Raw genomic sequence first — 17775 nt, 5'->3', positions numbered from 1 at the left:
CGTGGGGTGGTATTTTTGCGAACAAGCCCTCTGTTTTGTTCGTAATTCGTTCGGCGTCCCTCTCTAACAGTCCCTCTGAGCTGGAATTTTATGTTTAGACCCTTATGAAATCCGTATATTCTATGCAAAGGAGAGGAAAACCGTGAATTAGGCCTGTGCTCTAAAATGTAGAAGCTGAGGGGTTTTTTCGAAAAACGGCACCCACTACGCAAAACCCTAGCCGCCTCTGCCCGCATCCCCTCCTCCCTCGTCTCGCCCTCTCCCTCTCTCGCCGCCGCCGCCGCCTCTGCTTTCCCCTCGCGCGGTCGCGCCACCACCTCCGCTTCGCGCCGCCGCCATCGTCGTCCGCATCGCCTCGCGCCTCCGCCGCCGCCGCCACCTCCGCCTTCGCCTCCGTCTTCCCCTAGCGCCGCCGCCTCCACCTCCGCCGCCATCGACGTCGCCGTCGCCGTCTCTGAGCGCCTCCACCTCCTTCTCCCCCCTCGCGTCGCCGTCGTCGCCGAGTGCGGACTTCGAGGCGGACGCGGAGAAAGCGACGAGGCGAACGCTCCTCTCCTCTTCCACTCTCGTCTCTCCTTTGCCTGCGAGGAGCTGTGCCTCGCCGCCATCGTCATCGTCGTCAACCTGCCGCCGTCGTCGTCAACTGGCCGACCTAGCCGCTCGCCGCCATCGCAGTGGCCAGATCTGATGGCACGAACTCAAGGCCGCCTGATCTGATGGCGGTGAGCTCGTGGCTGTCGATGGTTAGGCGGTTGGTGGAGCAACCATTGTCCTCCCACCAGCCGGCATCACCCTTTCCGCCGCCATCCGCACCTTGTCGCTGTGTTGGACACTTGGACGAGGGGCTCCGCCTCTTCACGCGCCGTCAGCCGCTGTGTCCGATAGAATCCTCCTCACGCGCCGCGAACCATCGATGGACCAGCTGAAGGAGCTCGGGTGGGCCAAGCGGTGGAGCTCGCAGCCATACGTGTCGTGCTGCACGGTAAGTGCTATATCTTCTCAAGCACCAAGCGCTTCGAATTTGTAGTTGCAGAGAGCATTCTGACCTGCTTCTATTGTCAGCGTCAGGTAGAGTTTTGGGTCAATGCGATTGCATTGGAGCTTGAATTGATTGGTGTTTTATTTATGAACTGTGACAGACATCTCTGCAAGAGCTCACCACGCTTGGGATAAAGCACGTGGAGAACCTGGCGATTCCGAGTGTCCGAAATGATGTAAGGCCTGCTAAGCTTAAAAATGTATGCGTAGCTTTGTTTAATTATTTGGAAATTGCAATGGTGCAGCAGAGCATGATGATTTGATGGGGATTCTGGAATCAAGCATTGCAAAATTGCAAATGCAGAAGAATAGTATTAGTGCCATAATTTGTTCAGAAGAATAGTCCCCCATTTTCCTTGTTGTGATCATGCAGGCAGCATTTTTTTTCACTGTTGTCGGTTCAACCAGATTCCTACCCATTCGTGCAGGCCAGCTTAGTATGGTTTTTCCTTGCTACCTCCTCTTTGTGCTACTCTGGATTGCTACTCTGGATTGATAAAAATAATCTTTTTGCCTTACAAGATAAGTGCATTAGGCTTCGGTCACAGGTTCCTGCAAAATAATTTTTCTGTTGATATTAATAAACAACCTGTGATATATAATTTTAGCTTTTCAAATTTCTGTATCTCAGGATTGGGGCCTTTTGGTTCCTTACTTGATTGGAAGCATCTCATTGATAGTATTGGCTATCGGAAGCATTTCACCAGGCTATGTGTTTGTTGTCTCTGCTAATAAGCCTGTGAAAGTTTGGAAGAGCCGGCATCAAACAATCCAGATGTCTGACATATTCTAAGATTCTTTAAATGGATATTCAAGCAGCGAAACTTATCAGCTTAATTAATTTAATGTTACGTCACTCAACATAGACTACTTATGGCATGACAAATAACACTATCTGTTTTATGAATGCTCAATGAAAATATGTTGCAACTTTATCAAGGATATATTTTAATTTTCCATTCCATCATCACAGTCTTCTGCAATCAGCTATTGGCGCATTTTTAACTGTTTTTCCTGACTATCAGGACAGAGTTTCTAGGCAGGAAGCTGCTCATTTTTTGGGGATGTCTCCAGTTCTGCAATAGGAGTATGTCTGAAAATAGGTTTTTTACTGACTATAGTTTATTGAATATTGAAGTGACTTAACAACCGATCATGACAACAGTTCTTGAGCAGTTTTAGTATAATGGTTAATGATGATATTGTCATTGTAAAGAATTATGCTGAACTAGCCATCTAGGTATAGGTAAATAACATTGATCAAGAATCACTTGAAATATCTGAAGCTAACTTGAGTAGAACTAAAGGGCAATACAAAAATATTTTTTGGAGCTAAGCTAATGGTTAGATGAGCTGGATATGCACTAAGAGCTGGATATGAACTAAGGCTGTCAATTGGATCACTCCATTAGATGCAAGACAATCATACTGACCTTTCAGATTAATTAAGTTGTATATTCTCAGATTTTTCAGGCCCATAGACAGTTGACAGCAAGTCAGCCACTGAAAATGTACACTATTACTAGCTTAGTTTTTCTCTTCCTACTCCTACTTGGTCAGTGTACTACTTAACATTTTAAATAAATAATATCGTGGTTGTGATTGGGCATCTACTGGAAAAGAACTGGTAGGTCAATGAATCCATTACAGTGCTTGTGTTGCAGGGATAGTTCTCTCGTGTTGCACTCCAGGTGTTTGTAGTTTTGCCTTACGGAAGAGTAGTTTCAGTTCTGCTCCATGGCTTGCAGCGGCTGATTACTAGGGGTTGATCACTAGAGGTGTGATTCATGCTTGTCAGTGCTGGTAAGAAAATTCACACATTCCTGTCATCCTGTGTTTAGTGAGGACTTCTTCTTCATCTATTACTTCCACTGATCAGTCTTCAATTTTGGGCAAGCTTTCTATGTACTGATAGTTCGTGTAGTTAGCTTCCAACCAAAGTGGAATTTGTTCTGTGCTTGACAATGTGACATGTCTTAGTTTAATTTGGTTTTGGCTAATTTAATCTTGACAACAAAATGCACTGTAGTAGGAATCACTTGATGTTTTTCATAAGTACACATGATGAAATTATTTTTTACAGTTCTGTATAAGATGTTTTTTATCTCTCTGAATTTATCAAAGCCACATTTTTAGAACTTTCTCAAACCCATGTAATTTCTGAATGTGAAGGTGCACTTATTGAAATGGATGGATTAGTCAACTACCCTCCCATTCCTATAAAACTATACTGAAAAATAGATCAAACAATCATGACTACCCTGTCCCAAACAAATGTTTTTTCCCTAAAATACAGACTTAAAAGGATTGTATCACAGTACTATTTGGAGCACTTTTACATTTAGAGGACTTAGATGCTGAGTGCCAAGTACTGGATGTGAGTAAGCTTGATCATTTAGATTATTTAGATAATCAACATCCTTACTCCTACAGTAACTGCATTGCCTAATGTAAATTTCCAGGATGTTCGTGTAGTTAGCTCCCAACCAAAGTGGAATTTGGTTTTTGTTCGTATACTTCAACAATGTGAATTTTTTTCATGCAGTAACCTTGGTTTTTGTTCCTGCAGTAATTGAATTTCCAGGATGTGAATTTTCAGGATGTTCATGTAGCTAGCTCCCAACCAAAGTGGAATTTGCTTTTTTTCTGTACTTCAACAATGTCACATGTCTTAGTTTAATTTGGTTTTGGCTAATTTAATCTTGAAAACAAAATGCACTGTAGTATGAATCACTTGAGAAATTCATTTATTTCATAAATACACATGATGCAATTTTTTTTTAAGTTCTGTTATTGCTTGCCCTGTCGATTATTGAGTTCACAAGGATCTTCGCTTGGTGAGTATAAATTTTGAATTCTATCCTCTTCGTATGTCTCTTCTCTTGCTCGATTTGCTTTGCTGTTGGTGCCTCTTTGTGACTGTACTGTACCTGCTACTTTTTTTTCGTTAATCTTGTCTTTGATCTCGGAAAGGTTACCTGATTTCGCATAGATTTTGTGGCTTAAGAAGTAATAATCATTGTTAAAATAAGTGAGATTTGAAATAATTATTTCCTAACAAGTGAGATATTAGATAATATGCTGGTAAATTATTTCATATATTATTACTCCTAATAAGTAATAATGTGAAATTTTTCTCACTCTTCGCATTAGCTACGTACAAGCATTATAACAAACATCTCACTTCTTCTGCATGCCAGGCTGTGGTCCAGTATATGAATGATTTGAATGCTGTAAGAGGAACAAACCAGAAGAAAACAAATCGGGGAAGCTTCTGGACCTAGCTCTTCTCGCTGTTTGGTTGTTGCAAAAAGGACCAAGAGCTGGGATTGCCAGTATAGCTGAAACATTTCATCTATATGTATGTTGTGAATTATTCAGGTCTGCAAAGAAAGGAAACGTGGGTAATTTGGTTCCTCTTCTTTTTTTGGCTTCCTTTTTTTTGTGTGTATATATGTAATTTTGTCATGAACCTGTTCCCGCTGCTTCCCGAGGCGTTCAAGGGCAATAAGCAAATCGGAGTGATCGGATGGGGCTCTCAGGTTCGAAAAAAATAAACGCTTTCTTTCTTGTTTTCAGACTTATTTTCCTGTTTCATTTAGATGGCCAGTGTCGCACATGTGACATTTCCAATCACTAATTGATCAATTGCACAACAAATTGCTTCAATAATGAACAAATTGATGTGACCAATGTGGTGAATGGGTTGTCAATTGATTTTTTACATGGATTTCTCATGCTACTCGGGTTCAGGACAAGAAAACCACCTGTAACATAACAGAGTTACTATTGCTTTTTCAGGGGCCTGCACAAGCCCAGAACCTGAGGGATTCAATAGCTCAAGTGAAGTCCGACGTTGTTGTTAAGGTACTCTTATCTTGTACTGTATTTTCAGTTTTGATTCATAGGACACTTTTTGGCAATACTTTGGTATGCAAGTCGCCCTGTTAAACTGAAAGCTCTGAACCATGGTTTGAAGCGTCGATTGAACTCCTAAGTCCTAATATTCGTTCTCCTTTATATATGGCTACAACTTATTATCCATTATTATTTTGAAAAATAACTCGAGCTATACAATTTGTCGATTTGGACATCATAATTCATAAGCCATTATATTTTGTGCTCCTCACTTATGCAATTTTGCATTGTTCTGTTAGTCCAACATTCTATTATGCCCTTTCCTTTCACATTGGTCTCCGGAAAGGCTCTAAGTCATTTGATGAAGCATGTGCTGCTGGTTTTACTGAAGAGAGTGGAACCTTGGGAGATATTTGGGAGACTGTTTCTGGCAGTGACCTCATGTTGCTGTTGATATCAGACACTGCATAGGTTAACTTAGGCTCTAGCTGCATGATTTTAGTTGCCACTTGATGTTGTTACCTTTACCAATGCTTGTTTGAATTGTGCTGAATTTCATGGTTCTGTTGTTTCATGGTCCTGTTTATTAAATTGAATCTCCAATGTCACATGTCATCTGCCGTCACACAATCACTCCTTTTATCCTTTGTAGATGCAGCAAAGCCCACAGGCCCCACACTCAAAGAGAGATAGTTGGTGATGGATCAGGAGCTGAGCTTGGCGGTGGAGCGCGATGCTTTGCTCCAGGAGGACTCGATTGTTTTTGCGCTCATCAAGCAGCAGCCTACACTCCCGCCGCCAAAGCTACCGGTGGCGGGTCCCTTGTGGAAATGGTAATTCTATCATTTACCAGTTTCTTCTTCTGTTGAACTGTAGATAGATCCATTTGATTTGATCCTGATCAAGTTCTATTTTTGAAATGTTGTAGTTCTTTCACATGACAAAACTTGTGGTTATCAAAGCTCTGGACATCTACAGAAGAACAAGGAATCTGGTATGTATAATCATCATGTACCTTTATTTTGTTTTTATTATTACCTAGAGTTACATGCATTTTGTTTTTTTCCTTCTGTACGAAGGCATTGGGAGAACTAAATGATATCTAGAACATAGGACAAAAAGCCTATCTGATTTCTATAATCTTTGTCAGTTTTAAACTCAGTGGGAATTGGAACATATAGCTAACAGAGGCAATTATCTTTACCTTATCCTGTAACTGTTTACTTTTCACCGCTGATAATTTTGATGCCACAAACACATACTTTTCTATCTATTGTCAACTTGAAAGACTAGGCTGATCCATAATATTTCCTATATTATTAATTAGTAATCTGGAGCTGTTCTCATAGACAATGGAAGAGAATGGGTTATTGTTGTGAACATCTTTGTGCCTGTTTGAAATTATCATGTATCTTTTCCTTCTTTCTCGCTAACCTTATCTCTTTTCCTCCTCTCCTCCACACATGAACCAGCCACGGCAGTGAAACCAACGGGCGAACGCGTTGACCACCGAAGTCGCCATCATGCGATTTCCACCAAGATCACCATAAGCCGGTCTTCGCCCAATAACGTTGCCGTAAAACCCCAGGTAAGTTCCTACTGCTTGCCCTAATCCCTCACCATATCTTTTGCTTTCGATCATTCATCCCTGTCCACTCTCTTGTGGGCTTGGGATTTGATGCTCTATGTATGTGATGATTTGAATGAGGGGATTCGACTAGGAAGGTACCGTGTGAAGGATTTATATGATATTAGTGTCGTTTGACCTGATTAGATTCAATCTGGCTTTTTTTTTTTAGGCAAAGTTTGCTACAGGACATCACACTTGTGTGGTTTTAGCTCAGGGACACCGCGAAAGTGAAGTTTTGGGGGAAGACATCCCATAACCACAAAATTTGCCATAATAATTTATCTACAGTATCATCTCCTTTCTCAATAACCATAAAAGAAGCTTACCAAAAATATACAATGCAGGCAACACCAGGCATACATTTGATGATGTGTGCTCCTTAGCACAGAATGTTCAGCTATCATCTCACATGAAGCACATCACAGATATTTCCCAGACTATACATCCTTCAACCAGGCTTTACATTGTCACTATGAACTCTACATTCATGAAACAAGACAGAGTTGTCAGTTCCACTCCGAGCTATTACTCTCTTCTAGCTGCATTGGTTATTTTTCCATGTCCTTACAGCTATATAAAACAACTCACATATAATGTCTTTTATAGTACTTTGGTAAGGAATTTACAGGTAGATATATAAAGCCGCTGATTCAAAACAAGAAAGCCATCGGTATTCAGGTCCAGACACTACAGGGTGTTTCAATTAACATGCTCATGTATATATCAACAGATGGTCGTTGCAACCTAAAGAAAGGATGGAAGGACTTTGCAGCAAACATTGGCATACACCTACACGCAATTTGCATGTTTCTTTTCTACAAAGCAACCCACGTTGCACTGACAGTTGATGTTCTGTGAAAAACAGCTGTTCACCTTGTCCTACAGATATCATTTTGCTATCGCTGAACTATAGGCTTGAGATATTATCCATGTAAAACTCTTGCCTAACATGCCACTATATCTATACTGATAGCCACTCTATCATAGACACTTAATGTGGCTCGTATGTTTCATGTAAATTTAAGCTAGCATCTATATGTATGTCTGCTGCTAAAAAAAAAAACTAAACAGCCATGTTTCTGTGCCTGGTTAGCAATGTCATCTATCTATTAACCTTTCCGCAACATAATTTCAATGCTTTCATTGTTCTGTCCGTTTATCAAAAAAGAAAAACTGTTATTTTCTTTCATGGTAAATGTACTCACCGTACAATCTATGTTTACTGCCCCCAGGCGGCGCGCCATGGGCGCGCCCCAGACTCTAGTTAGAAACCATTAAGAGCGGCGGAAGGGGCGGACGCTGGGCGTGTCCACGTCGGATTTTGCTACAGTATCTACAGTGCGAGGTTGGATTTTTTCGAAAAAGCCCTCCGATTCTTCATAATCAGGTATAGGCCCCTTGCGTCCTGTGTTTGAAGAGAAAACAATCACGGACAGGGGCTTCGTTGTGATATGTGGAAGACGAGGGGCTTTTTCACAAAAATACGCCAACTAGCCCCTCAAACCCTAGCCGCTTGCTCTCCCTCTCTCGCGCCGCTACCGAGCACTGCCGCCTCCGCCTCCCCCTCACGCCGTCCCCGTTGCCTCGCGCCGCCGCCGCCTCCCCATCGCGCTGCCACCTCCGCCTCCCGCCGTTCCCATCGCAGGCCGAGCTGCCGCCGTCCGTCTCCCCTCTGCCCTCTCGTCCCCCACTCTCTCCCTCTCCCTTTCCCTCTCCCTCCGCCGTCTCCTCCCCCACCCTCGCCTCCGCCTTCCCGTCGCGCCATTGCCTCCGCCTACGCAGCCGCTGTCGTCGCGTCACCGTCTCCAAGCGCCTCTGCTTCCGCCTCCCCCTCGCGTCGTCGCCATCGTCGTCCCCGTCTCCCTGCGACGCTGGCGCCATCGCGTCACCGTCTCCGACCGCCGTCACCGAGTGCAGCCGTCTCCGCCTCCGGCCTCCGTCAACGACGAGGTCGGAGCGCCGACGGCTGCATCACAGGCGGCGCGAAAAGCTGAGGGCCCAATCCTGGCGGCGGGACTGCCGCGAGGTTCCGGACGCATCAACTCGAGGGGGAGACGGCGGAGGGAGTGGGGGTTGAGGCGGGCGCGGTCTTCGTCCTCCCGGCGCCAGATCTGCTTCTCATCTCCACAAGGACACCCCAGCCCACCACTCATCGGCGTCGCCATGGTCGTCGGCGTCGCCCTCATTGTCGCCGTCGCCAACAGACTGCGTTAAGAAGCCACTCCACCACCACCAGCAGCAGGGGCATCCACCGTACGCCGCACCAATGCCTTCCCCTTCCCTCCCATTTGTGCCCTCTGGGTCACAGGTAGTCGCTTCATCGGCAGCCGCGTTGCCGTCAATGTACAAGGCCAATGACCAGCAGCGAGCAACTCATGGCACCAGAGACGGCGGCGGCGACGGTGACTACTAAACTCTTGGCACAGGAGATTACAAAGGACGTGCAGGTTTGTGTGAGTTATTCTTTTAAGGTTGCCATGAGGAATAGTTAATCTCGTTTTTTCCCCTATACACCATGAATTGTTGCACATCAACATTGACAGTGATTTTCATTTTTTTATTAATGCAATGGAGCAACCTAAGGATTATACCAATTTACCAGGTGCTCTAATGCCACTGTTGGTGATGAAATTTTGAGAGACCCTAATCTTGCCATGTTTACGATGTTCTACAGAACCTGCATCCATTCCATCTAAAAGAACTCATCAGCTGGGATTGAAGTACTGATCAGATCTTTTTTTCTAGGTGAACTCAAGAAGAAAGTTCGAAAAATGGGACATTGCAATCACAACATTGGAACCTAATATCAACACTATGCTCATTGCCATAGGTTCTCCCATTTGTATAGCATTTAGAGATTTCTTTTTTTTATAAAAAAAATTGTGAACAATTTCCATAAACTCACATCAAGGTGTCTCAAGCAGTGCCAGGTAAAGAAAGGGACTACAATGCTTATTCAAAGGATTATATGTCTTCCATAGTGAAGCAGTCATGCACTAATACTAGAAGCTGCTTTAGAGATGGAGACATCCCGTCAAAAATCTGCAATTACCCAATGAGTGAGCCATTTTTTCCCCATGATTACTTACTATTTCAGACTTGTATTTCTATACATGTGGCACCTTTTCATTCCAGTTTTTTTTTGACTGGGCTTTTCATTCCAGTTTTGTGCCTGAGGATCATATAAATGACTCTGATCAATCGTCCACCTTAGCTGGTTGCTCTGCTTGCTGTGACCATGCCACGACATCCGAAAACACAGAGGACCAGGTTGGTTAGCCATATTTCATACTCGTTGCCCTCTGAACAATCAATAGAGAATCACTTCTAGCAATCTGTTATGATTCATTTCCAGATGCATTAATCTATTCTCTTTCTTAGTACTTTTCTTGGTATTTTAGGTTTTCTTGGGGCTTAGTTATAGAATAGGGTTTTGGAGTGTGTTTGTGGAAAAATTTAGAAGCTTCACATACTGGATGAATTTTTTTAGTAGTTAGCGTATTGGTTATTGGCAGTCAAATTTTTTTAGTACAACTGGTAGGAGGATGAGCTTATATTTGGCACTACTATTCAGAAGATGTTAATCTCAATCTCCCATTTTACTGTACTTAATGTTTTCTTAAATGTTACTCCCTCCATCTACTTTTGATAGTCATATTTCATCTTGACACACAGACCAAGGATAAGTAATTTTACTTATCATTCATTTAAGCATGCTACTAGTCATTCCTTGTAAACAAGCGATTCATTAATATTTACATTTCTCAAAGCCCATGTAGCCAATCATGTGTGGAAGAATGGAGAGTCACGCATTAAATTCGAGAAAATCATTAAGATGATAGGTTGTTGGATTGAAATATGCCTATCAAAAATAAAATTTTCAGATTTGGAAATATGACTATCAAAAGTAGATGGAGGGAGTAAATACTTAAAATGGGACTGCAGTTGGTCACTGATGGTTGCTTGATAGCCATAAGGAAAAGAGAGACAAAAATAATGAATTCATGCAGAGGTTTCAGTCAATTGCAAATAATATGAGATTGGTTGACTTAAAATTGAGGATGGTGTGGTATGATGAGCCTCTGTTGATCTGATCATTTTCCTTTTTCATGTCAGGTTTGACAACTTTGGATTGCATACCAGAATTTTCCATGTTCTTCAGCTCTCAATAATTCATCTTCAGGTAATATGATGGTAGTATAGGTTTTTAGATGATTTGCATCAAGGGGTGAAAATAAATTAATCAGCACTGCAACATTGATCTTTCTTATGGGTTGTCACTTTAGCTACCACAATGCTTATTTGCAAGCTCGTGATGTGTTGCAAGATCTAGAGTAGTCTAGAGAAACCTATGTCATAAGCGCCACAATTCCAAACCGAACCTCCCCCAGTGTACTGTTCGATGTGGCTGCTATAGTTCTTTTACTAAAAGTATGTAAATTTATTTGTTCTATGGCTTGTGTAGAGGAGAAAGGGAAGTGAGGAAAATTTGTAAGTGACGAATTTGACAGATTGCGACGGGCACCAGTTATGCTGGTAATTTTCTTGAACCTGACACTAATTTCAGGGTACGTACATTCTTAATCCAAGCCACAACAATGTCTGAGTGGTTTTATATGTCGACCATCTGTAGTGTCTTCTTAACTGTTCATTCTGTCTCACCAAGACTGAAGAATGCATTTCTCTTTTACCTATGTATATTCAGTACTATGAGGTCAGATATGCAGATATACTTCTTCTACTTCATAAATTTGTGGAATACAAATAAGCTAGGGCGAAGATAAATATGGCAGGTTAAACTATCCGTGGATATAAAATATGTCATCAAGCCTTAGATTTTTCAAGATTATCAGGAAGTGTATATTTCAGACTATGTATTTACTTTATTTTGTTTCAAGTGATGTAAAGCCAGATTATTTTTGGTCTTGTTTACATTGTATCGGTCCAGAGGTTTTGTTCCTTAGAATCATCTTCCATTGTATGAGCAGCATATTCCAAGCTGCTCCTTTAAAGGAATCACTCGCTTTCCATATATGCAGTATATTTTTATTACACGATAACATCACTATTAATTGGTATCTATATGGAAATTAAATCATGCCAATATATCCAGTGAAACCAAGTGCTATTGGTTGATAGCAGTAAAGATGTGTTTTCTCTGGCATTTTAAGTTGCAGTGTTCTGATGACTTCTAATTACTAATGATGTGATGCATAAATTCTATGGCTGGTTCTGTTATTTCTTTTTATTTGAACGTAATTTGCTTCAATGATTTGATGTGGTTAAAGGAGAAAATATCTAAGGCCATGTTTGGTTTCTCAGGAGTCCAGGAGTTGGAGCCATGCAAACATACATCATGCTAATGTCGTCCTGAGCTTCCAGATTAGGCCCTGCTGTATCGATCAATATATTTAGGTCAGTTGAGGCTCTAAATTAATTCTGATGATAATTTTTATTCTGCTGTATTTGACGGGCCTCATGCATCTGAAGATCTGGATTACTGTGGCCGAATTCGTGTTTTGATTTTGGGGTGTAAAATACTGAAATCAATACCGTTGTCCTTGCTTTCATGGGGGGTATTTGGTGATTTGGTTACTTCGATTACATCGAGTTGGAATGTCAATGCTCTCTGAACCTCGAATTTATTACTGGGTTACCGCATTAGATTATTGGCTTCGCAAGCTGGGCCTTGTGCAAATGATCCTGCGTGAAATATGCACATAATTTACTTCCCTAGACGAGTTTCTGCTAACTATTCTATAGATCATTTGCATAACCCAGCAGCCAGCTGTTTCTCTCTTCTTCCTTTTTTCCCCTCTGAACATGTTTACTTAGGTCAATTTCCAGACATTGAAATGTCTTGCAAGATCAAAATTCAAGGTTACTCCGCTCATTCTGTTTTGAGAGAGTTCAAGGCTAGAAGAGTAAAGTTAGTAAGCAAATAAAAATGATGCAAAGAATATACTTGATCAGAGCTAAGAATGCTCTCATAAGTCATAAGTCTGAACTCCCAGAAATAAAACGTCAAGCTCTTAGAAACATGATATATGCCATTTAAACCTTAAGTGCCCCTTTCAGTTTTAAGGGTAGAAGCCATGTCTTCTTGGATGCTGTCTTTTGATTTTCCGTCAAATGGATCGTCTCCTTTCTAGAGATCTAAAATAGACTTGCACAAAAGCATGCTGTGTATGCTCCCCAATTCTTCTCCTTCAACTACACAAAAACACAGAAGATAAGCTTATTAAAGAAGAGCGGAGTGTGCCTGTTTAAATTTTACCTGGAACTAATATGAAATGAAATAAGCAGCAATAAAACGTGACAGGGATTTATCATGGCATTGAAATGCTACCTCACAGTGTTACATGATTATGATGTTTCTTTCTTCTTTCTTTTCCTTTTGGCATGATAAAATGAAAACAGGATAAAAGTTGGTTTAATTATGAAAAGGCCATGGATTTACTACAGCATTATCTGTGATGACTTATTTGCTACTCTTCATGCACTCAATGCTAGGACCAAATGCATGAATAGAATGAGAAAATAGTCCTAGGTATTGGGAAACTGTATCAGACACATGCCCATTCATTCTAACAACATTTCAGTTTGATTCTCAAAATTCTTCATGCCATCAAAGTAAATACTATCTGCACTGTCTCAAATCAACTACAAAGCTGTCAATAAAAAAATGACAAAGAAACAGAAGAAAAGGTGAAGATAGAGCTTACTACTTATTTTAAGCACATGTCTTGATTCTCTTGAGGGCTCAATCACGGACCCCTTCGGTAATTTGTATTCATCCTTGAAAAGTGAAATGAAACTGTGGAGACCAAGGTGTCAAAGACAGAAGAAACTTGTGTAGTTATCATTTTAACTTGACAAAGGTATGCTAAGATTGGAACTTACGCATTAACAAAAAAATAGTGGAACAACATTATTTACTAAACAGAGTGACAAACCTGAAACTATAATATGATTTATTTTTCTCAGCTGATGATTAGTTCTGAATCAGTATTGCTCTTCTTGACAAATGACCTCTCTCTCTCTCTCTCTCTCAGCATGATGACAGCATTATTTCTATACATGGGGATATTGTGTATCCGGATAAGAATAGCATTATTTGTAGGTAAGACATATATAAGAAGTAAATGTATTTCTAATTTATAAACTGAGAATGTATTATTAAGTGCTTTAACATGTCATATGCAGAAGTTGCTGGAATGCTAGATAATCTTGTCCTCTTTTAAACATAGCATGAGAATTATAGTAGAATCAAGATGCTTTCCTTTGCTTGGTAAAAATGTTTTGGACTGCATTTCAGAACTCATACCATCATCTATTTCAGTGTAATTACATTATTCTGCAGAAAGACACACAAAACTATCATGGAAATATGGAATAGATAGTTCTATATTTATAAGGCATATAGTTCTTAATTCTTTTAATCAAGCTGAGTGCTGTTTTGTGTGGTTCATGAATCTTTGCGTTACCTGTAAAGCTGTGGTTTATATATTTCTTTGGGAGCTAGGTTCGCTTGGTAATATAATTGACTGGTAGTAATATACATTGGTTGCACTTTGAATGTGCTGAGAATGGGGTCACCTTGCATGCTTTTTTATATTCTTAAATAATGATGAATTTTCATGTGAATGTATGTATAGCATCCACATTGTTCATGTCACTGATTAGGAAAAATGTATTATTTGTTCACGTATATCTCATTTGTTCTCTGTGTTACTAAAGGCTGGAGGCTATAGAAAAATATTTCAGCCTTGAAACAGTCAAGGACATTGTGGAAGCCATGGTGAGTGATGCTTCAGTTGTTTTATACTTCCAAATCTCTGGGCATGGTATGTGCTCCTTTTCATTTGAACATGAGTAAGCAGAATGCTGTTGATTGGTACGATAGCTTTCAAGGCTACATTTTATTTCCATCTCATTATTTACTCAAATGAATCTCGTGGATATTTTTTTTGGAATTATCAAGTATTTTTTTCAAATATAGTAGTTATCGTTACCGTTTTGGCATAGATTTTGTTCCTTAGGCTACCTTTTAGTTTGATCTTGAAGGTTTTGGTTCCATATACATAAATTTTGCTTATGGTTCAAAACTTTTAAGGAGATGTTGTAAACTTGTAATCAGGAAAGTGAAGCATCTAAGTTAGATGAGGATTGTTGTACCTTGGCCATGAAATGACTGAGAGAGCCCTATCCAGTTCTGTTGAGAGCCTCACAGTGTTTGGTAAGTAAAGAAAATAGAAAAGCTCACACTGCCATTGCCGATGGCTGACAGATTTTATTATATGCCTGTCCTACAGATGAATTGCAAGCTACAAATGCTTTGCTGTAGATATGAATTGCAAGCTTACAGAAAAGGTTTTGCACTGTGGGCTAAAAAGTCCCATTAACCAGGAAGGTGAGTGTTGTTTTTCTCCTTTAATATAAGAATTTGCTACCTCAATTTTTTTTTACTCATGTCAGCACTGAGATATAATACTGATACATGGATTGATGCTGTATTATATACATACTCAGTTTTTTAATAGATGACGCCATTGACTTTTTCTCACATGTTTGATCATTCGTCTTATTCAAAAATTTTATGCAAATGTATAAGATATAAATCACACTTAAAGTACTATGAGTGATAAAACAACTCATAACAAAATAAATTATAATTACGTAAATTTTTTGAATAAGACGAATGGTCAAACATGTGAGAAAAAGTCAACATCGTCATCTATTAAAAAACGGAGGTAGTATTTCTCTAGCTTTTACTCATATGATTAAGATTTCTTTTAAATGTCAATATATCTTCTTTTTATGTATTTAAGCGTCCCTTTGTGCTTTTATTTTTGGTTTGCCAGTTTATGTATTTCATTTAAGAAAGGTGTATGGATTACATGTATATAATCCTCGCAAAAAAATGCATGTATATATTGTGGATTTAGCCATCTATTTTCCCTGCTCTTTCATGCTTTCAAAAGGGCCAGCGGTCACTTGGTATTGTGTGGGTGCTCTGCACATGGCTATTTTTATAAATATGTAAATCATGTTCGCGTATCCCTGCATCTTATGCTAGACGTTGATTAGTTTTCAGCAAAAAATTGGGAAGTTATACTTGGTTGAAATTAGTATTTTGTCGATGGTTATCATAAATATATCAAGAGTTCTAAACTAGAAAAAAAATGGTATCCCCAAATCTAAAATATTTCCTGCATAGTTCACGTTAAATGAAATGGCCTCATGCATATACAGGAGTATCTAATGGAATGATTCACTCATTTACCAAAAAGATAGTACAATATTATTCATCATAGAATGCTACCATCACCACCACTATTTTTTTTATATCAGTAAAAGATGGATGAGCCTTTGGAGATTTATTAGTTATTAAGTTACTTATGCTTTTCTCACTTTCAGCTTGAAGGATACTAATATTAGTAATTCCACAAATGACACAATAGATATGCTACAACTTTGGCTCCACTTACACTATCCTGTATATGACTACAAAACTGCAGCTGTGAGAAGATAGAATGTCATTACTTCAAGGGTAAAATCCTATTTTTTTTGGTTTATAACTTGATGAATGTGATTTTGCATAATACTCTTATATATTGCTGCTACCTCATAAAAATACATTCATGGATCAATGTTCCTCTAGCACTGATAGGCCTAGAAACAAGGTTGTCCTTTTTTCCCTTAGTGTGTGCGCGCACTATGATAAGATGTTACTATTAGGGTATTAGTATGTACCTGCAGGTCTGCAGGTTCTTTTGAATGTGATTTAATTAGCTAATGTTTGCTTTCATTTCAACCTGTTTACATTTTTCAGGATGTGATGCGATGCTGAATCTAATATTGGAAAGTCAAGCCCTTTGTTCTTCAATTGTCCTATTTGCAAAGATTATGACCTTTCAATTTGTCATCAATTATTTATGACACCAATGCATTCTCTTGGTGTATGCACCAAAGCAATTTGTACGCGGAATTACTTATATTTTTTATATAATGAAAGCATTGTGTTCATGTTTGAACTAAAAGTCAAACAAACTGAGGTTTTAGTAGGGGATGCTTTGCATTGATAATAAAGTACCCATTACTTTGTAGTTACATGGGATATTTGTTACATAGGATGGATTACTGACTCAACTCTGGTGTCATTGATATACACAGGAGAGTTAATATAGAATATATGATGTTACTAATATATTTATCAATTGATTGCTTTAGTACATGGACGTGTTTTAGTGTATGCAGGCGGCGCGCAATGGCGCGCCCCAGCATCTAGTTATATTTTAAAACATGCGTTTATGTTGATCTTTTCGTAGTTGAAACGTGAGTTAACTGGTTGAGTGATTTTGTTAACACATTAGAATTAAGAAGTAGAGCATTAAAGTTACTTTACTTTAGTCCATATATTACATATCCCATAAAATCAAACAGTTGAAGTTCTCCACAAGGTTGAGGATAATAGAACATTACATTAGTGGATTAAGCGGTACCTTCTAAATTGTATTCTGTGGTGCTGTCAATTCAGTCTCTTTTGTAGCTTGTAAGTTTTCATCTTCCTGTTTAGAATAGGGTACCCAGATGACGTTCTTTAATACTGGTCAATGATAGGCTATTGGAGCAACAATTAACTTCTAAATTGAATAGAAAACAACAACCTACAGTGACTTGCCTTTCACCCTTTCTAGGCCATCCAATTGTTGTACAATCAAGATAGCCCCGTAACATATGCGTCTAGGCCTCGTTTATAAGGAGAAATATCCGCTGAAAATGATCAGCTAAGTAAAAATCCATGAAAAATCGGATCTCTTTTTTAAATTCATAAAAATACCAGGTACAGGTATAGGCATGAACTACGTTACCAAACTCAACTTCATTTGGAAAGAAAAAGAATTGACAAATTTCAAGCAAATAACACTGTTCAAATGAAATTTTACTTATTTTATAGTTTTCACTGGATAATTCCTGTGTAAACCACGACTAAAATATCATCTAAATTAAAAGAAAATCCCATATGTAGATGAGATAATTATAACCATGTAAAATATCTTGTCCAAACTTGACTTTATTTGTGAGATGTGAAAATAATAAATTTCAAAATTACTAGTCACATCCATCACATACGAAAGGAGACCAGCAATTGTCTTTTTCTACAACACTGTTGCTACATAAATCATGTATTACATCAGAGTATCAAAGAATACGAACTCCCATTGTTGTTAGGGTGAGGGCAAGGG

At 39.5% G+C, this 17775-nt stretch overlaps 2 protein-coding genes and 2 long non-coding RNA genes across 20 annotated transcripts; 3 read left to right on the top strand and 1 right to left on the bottom strand.

Annotated features, from left to right (window-relative positions):
• Positions 1 to 189: 189 nt before the first annotated feature.
• LOC136353617 (uncharacterized) lies at positions 190 to 5630 on the top strand. 8 transcript variants are annotated; one of them, XR_010736944.1, is made up of 4 exons: positions 190 to 982; positions 1140 to 1214; positions 2703 to 2841; positions 4239 to 4456. XR_010736944.1 is itself a non-coding variant. In XM_066304649.1 (4 exons), the coding sequence occupies exons 1-4, from the start codon at positions 914 to 916 to the stop codon at positions 1829 to 1831; spliced, it is 426 nt and encodes a 141-aa protein (XP_066160746.1). In that variant the 5' UTR covers positions 190 to 913; the 3' UTR covers positions 1832 to 1973. The 8 variants fall into 8 exon arrangements, 3 of the variants coding, with proteins under 3 accessions (XP_066160746.1, XP_066160748.1, XP_066160747.1); XM_066304649.1 differs by lacking the exons at positions 2703 to 2841; positions 4239 to 4456 and adding exons at positions 1467 to 1586; positions 1670 to 1973; XR_010736943.1 differs by lacking the exons at positions 190 to 982; positions 1140 to 1214 and adding exons at positions 4840 to 4905; positions 5549 to 5630 and having other exon boundaries at positions 2689 to 2841; positions 4239 to 4580.
• Positions 5631 to 5858: 228 nt separating this feature from the next.
• Positions 5859 to 7622, top strand: LOC136353618 (uncharacterized). Its single transcript, XR_010736948.1, has 3 exons — positions 5859 to 5890; positions 6369 to 6484; positions 6696 to 7622. It is a non-coding gene; the product is annotated as an uncharacterized lncRNA (long non-coding RNA).
• A 955-nt stretch (positions 7623 to 8577) lies between these two features.
• On the top strand, positions 8578 to 16655 carry LOC9272437 (uncharacterized). 10 transcript variants are annotated; one of them, XM_066304659.1, is made up of 13 exons: positions 8578 to 8973; positions 9272 to 9356; positions 9451 to 9585; positions 9691 to 9796; positions 10643 to 10709; positions 10992 to 11062; positions 11849 to 11941; positions 13582 to 13649; positions 14267 to 14327; positions 14667 to 14765; positions 14842 to 14939; positions 15947 to 16079; positions 16362 to 16655. In XM_066304659.1, exons 1-4 carry the CDS (start codon positions 8881 to 8883, stop codon positions 9711 to 9713), a joined length of 336 nt encoding a protein of 111 aa, XP_066160756.1. In that variant the 5' UTR covers positions 8578 to 8880; the 3' UTR covers positions 9714 to 9796; positions 10643 to 10709; positions 10992 to 11062; positions 11849 to 11941; positions 13582 to 13649; positions 14267 to 14327; positions 14667 to 14765; positions 14842 to 14939; positions 15947 to 16079; positions 16362 to 16655. The 10 variants fall into 10 exon arrangements, with proteins under 10 accessions (XP_066160756.1, XP_066160757.1, XP_066160758.1 ...); XM_066304660.1 differs by having other exon boundaries at positions 10992 to 11094; positions 14267 to 14373; XM_066304661.1 differs by lacking the exon at positions 13582 to 13649.
• LOC136353619 (uncharacterized) lies at positions 12475 to 13588 on the bottom strand. The gene is made up of 2 exons (XR_010736949.1): positions 13252 to 13588; positions 12475 to 12739 (listed from the first exon to the last, which is right to left on the bottom strand). It is a non-coding gene; the product is annotated as an uncharacterized lncRNA (long non-coding RNA).
• Positions 16656 to 17775: the final 1120 nt, after the last annotated feature.

This window comes from Oryza sativa, chromosome 10 (assembly GCF_034140825.1).
Source record: "Oryza sativa Japonica Group chromosome 10, ASM3414082v1".
NCBI classification, from domain to species: Eukaryota; Viridiplantae; Streptophyta; class Magnoliopsida; order Poales; family Poaceae; genus Oryza; species Oryza sativa.
The sequence above is the reverse complement of the archived record's forward strand: the minus strand, read 5'-3'. Positions and strand labels throughout refer to the sequence as shown.

Coding starts and splice junctions, on each gene's coding strand:
- LOC136353617 (XM_066304649.1), top strand. CDS start 914: ATGGACCAGCTGAAGGAGCTCGGGTGGGCCAAGCGGTGGAGCTCGCAG. Junction 983..1,139: donor CATACGTGTCGTGCTGCACG/GTAAGTGCTATA, acceptor GAACTGTGACAG/ACATCTCTGCAAGAGCTCAC. Junction 1,587..1,669: donor GCATTAGGCTTCGGTCACAG/GTTCCTGCAAAA, acceptor TCTGTATCTCAG/GATTGGGGCCTTTTGGTTCC.
- LOC9272437 (XM_066304658.1), top strand. CDS start 8,881: ATGACCAGCAGCGAGCAACTCATGGCACCAGAGACGGCGGCGGCGACG. Junction 8,974..9,271: donor AGATTACAAAGGACGTGCAG/GTTTGTGTGAGT, acceptor CTTTTTTTCTAG/GTGAACTCAAGAAGAAAGTT. Junction 9,586..9,690: donor AATCTGCAATTACCCAATGA/GTGAGCCATTTT, acceptor TTTTCATTCCAG/TTTTGTGCCTGAGGATCATA.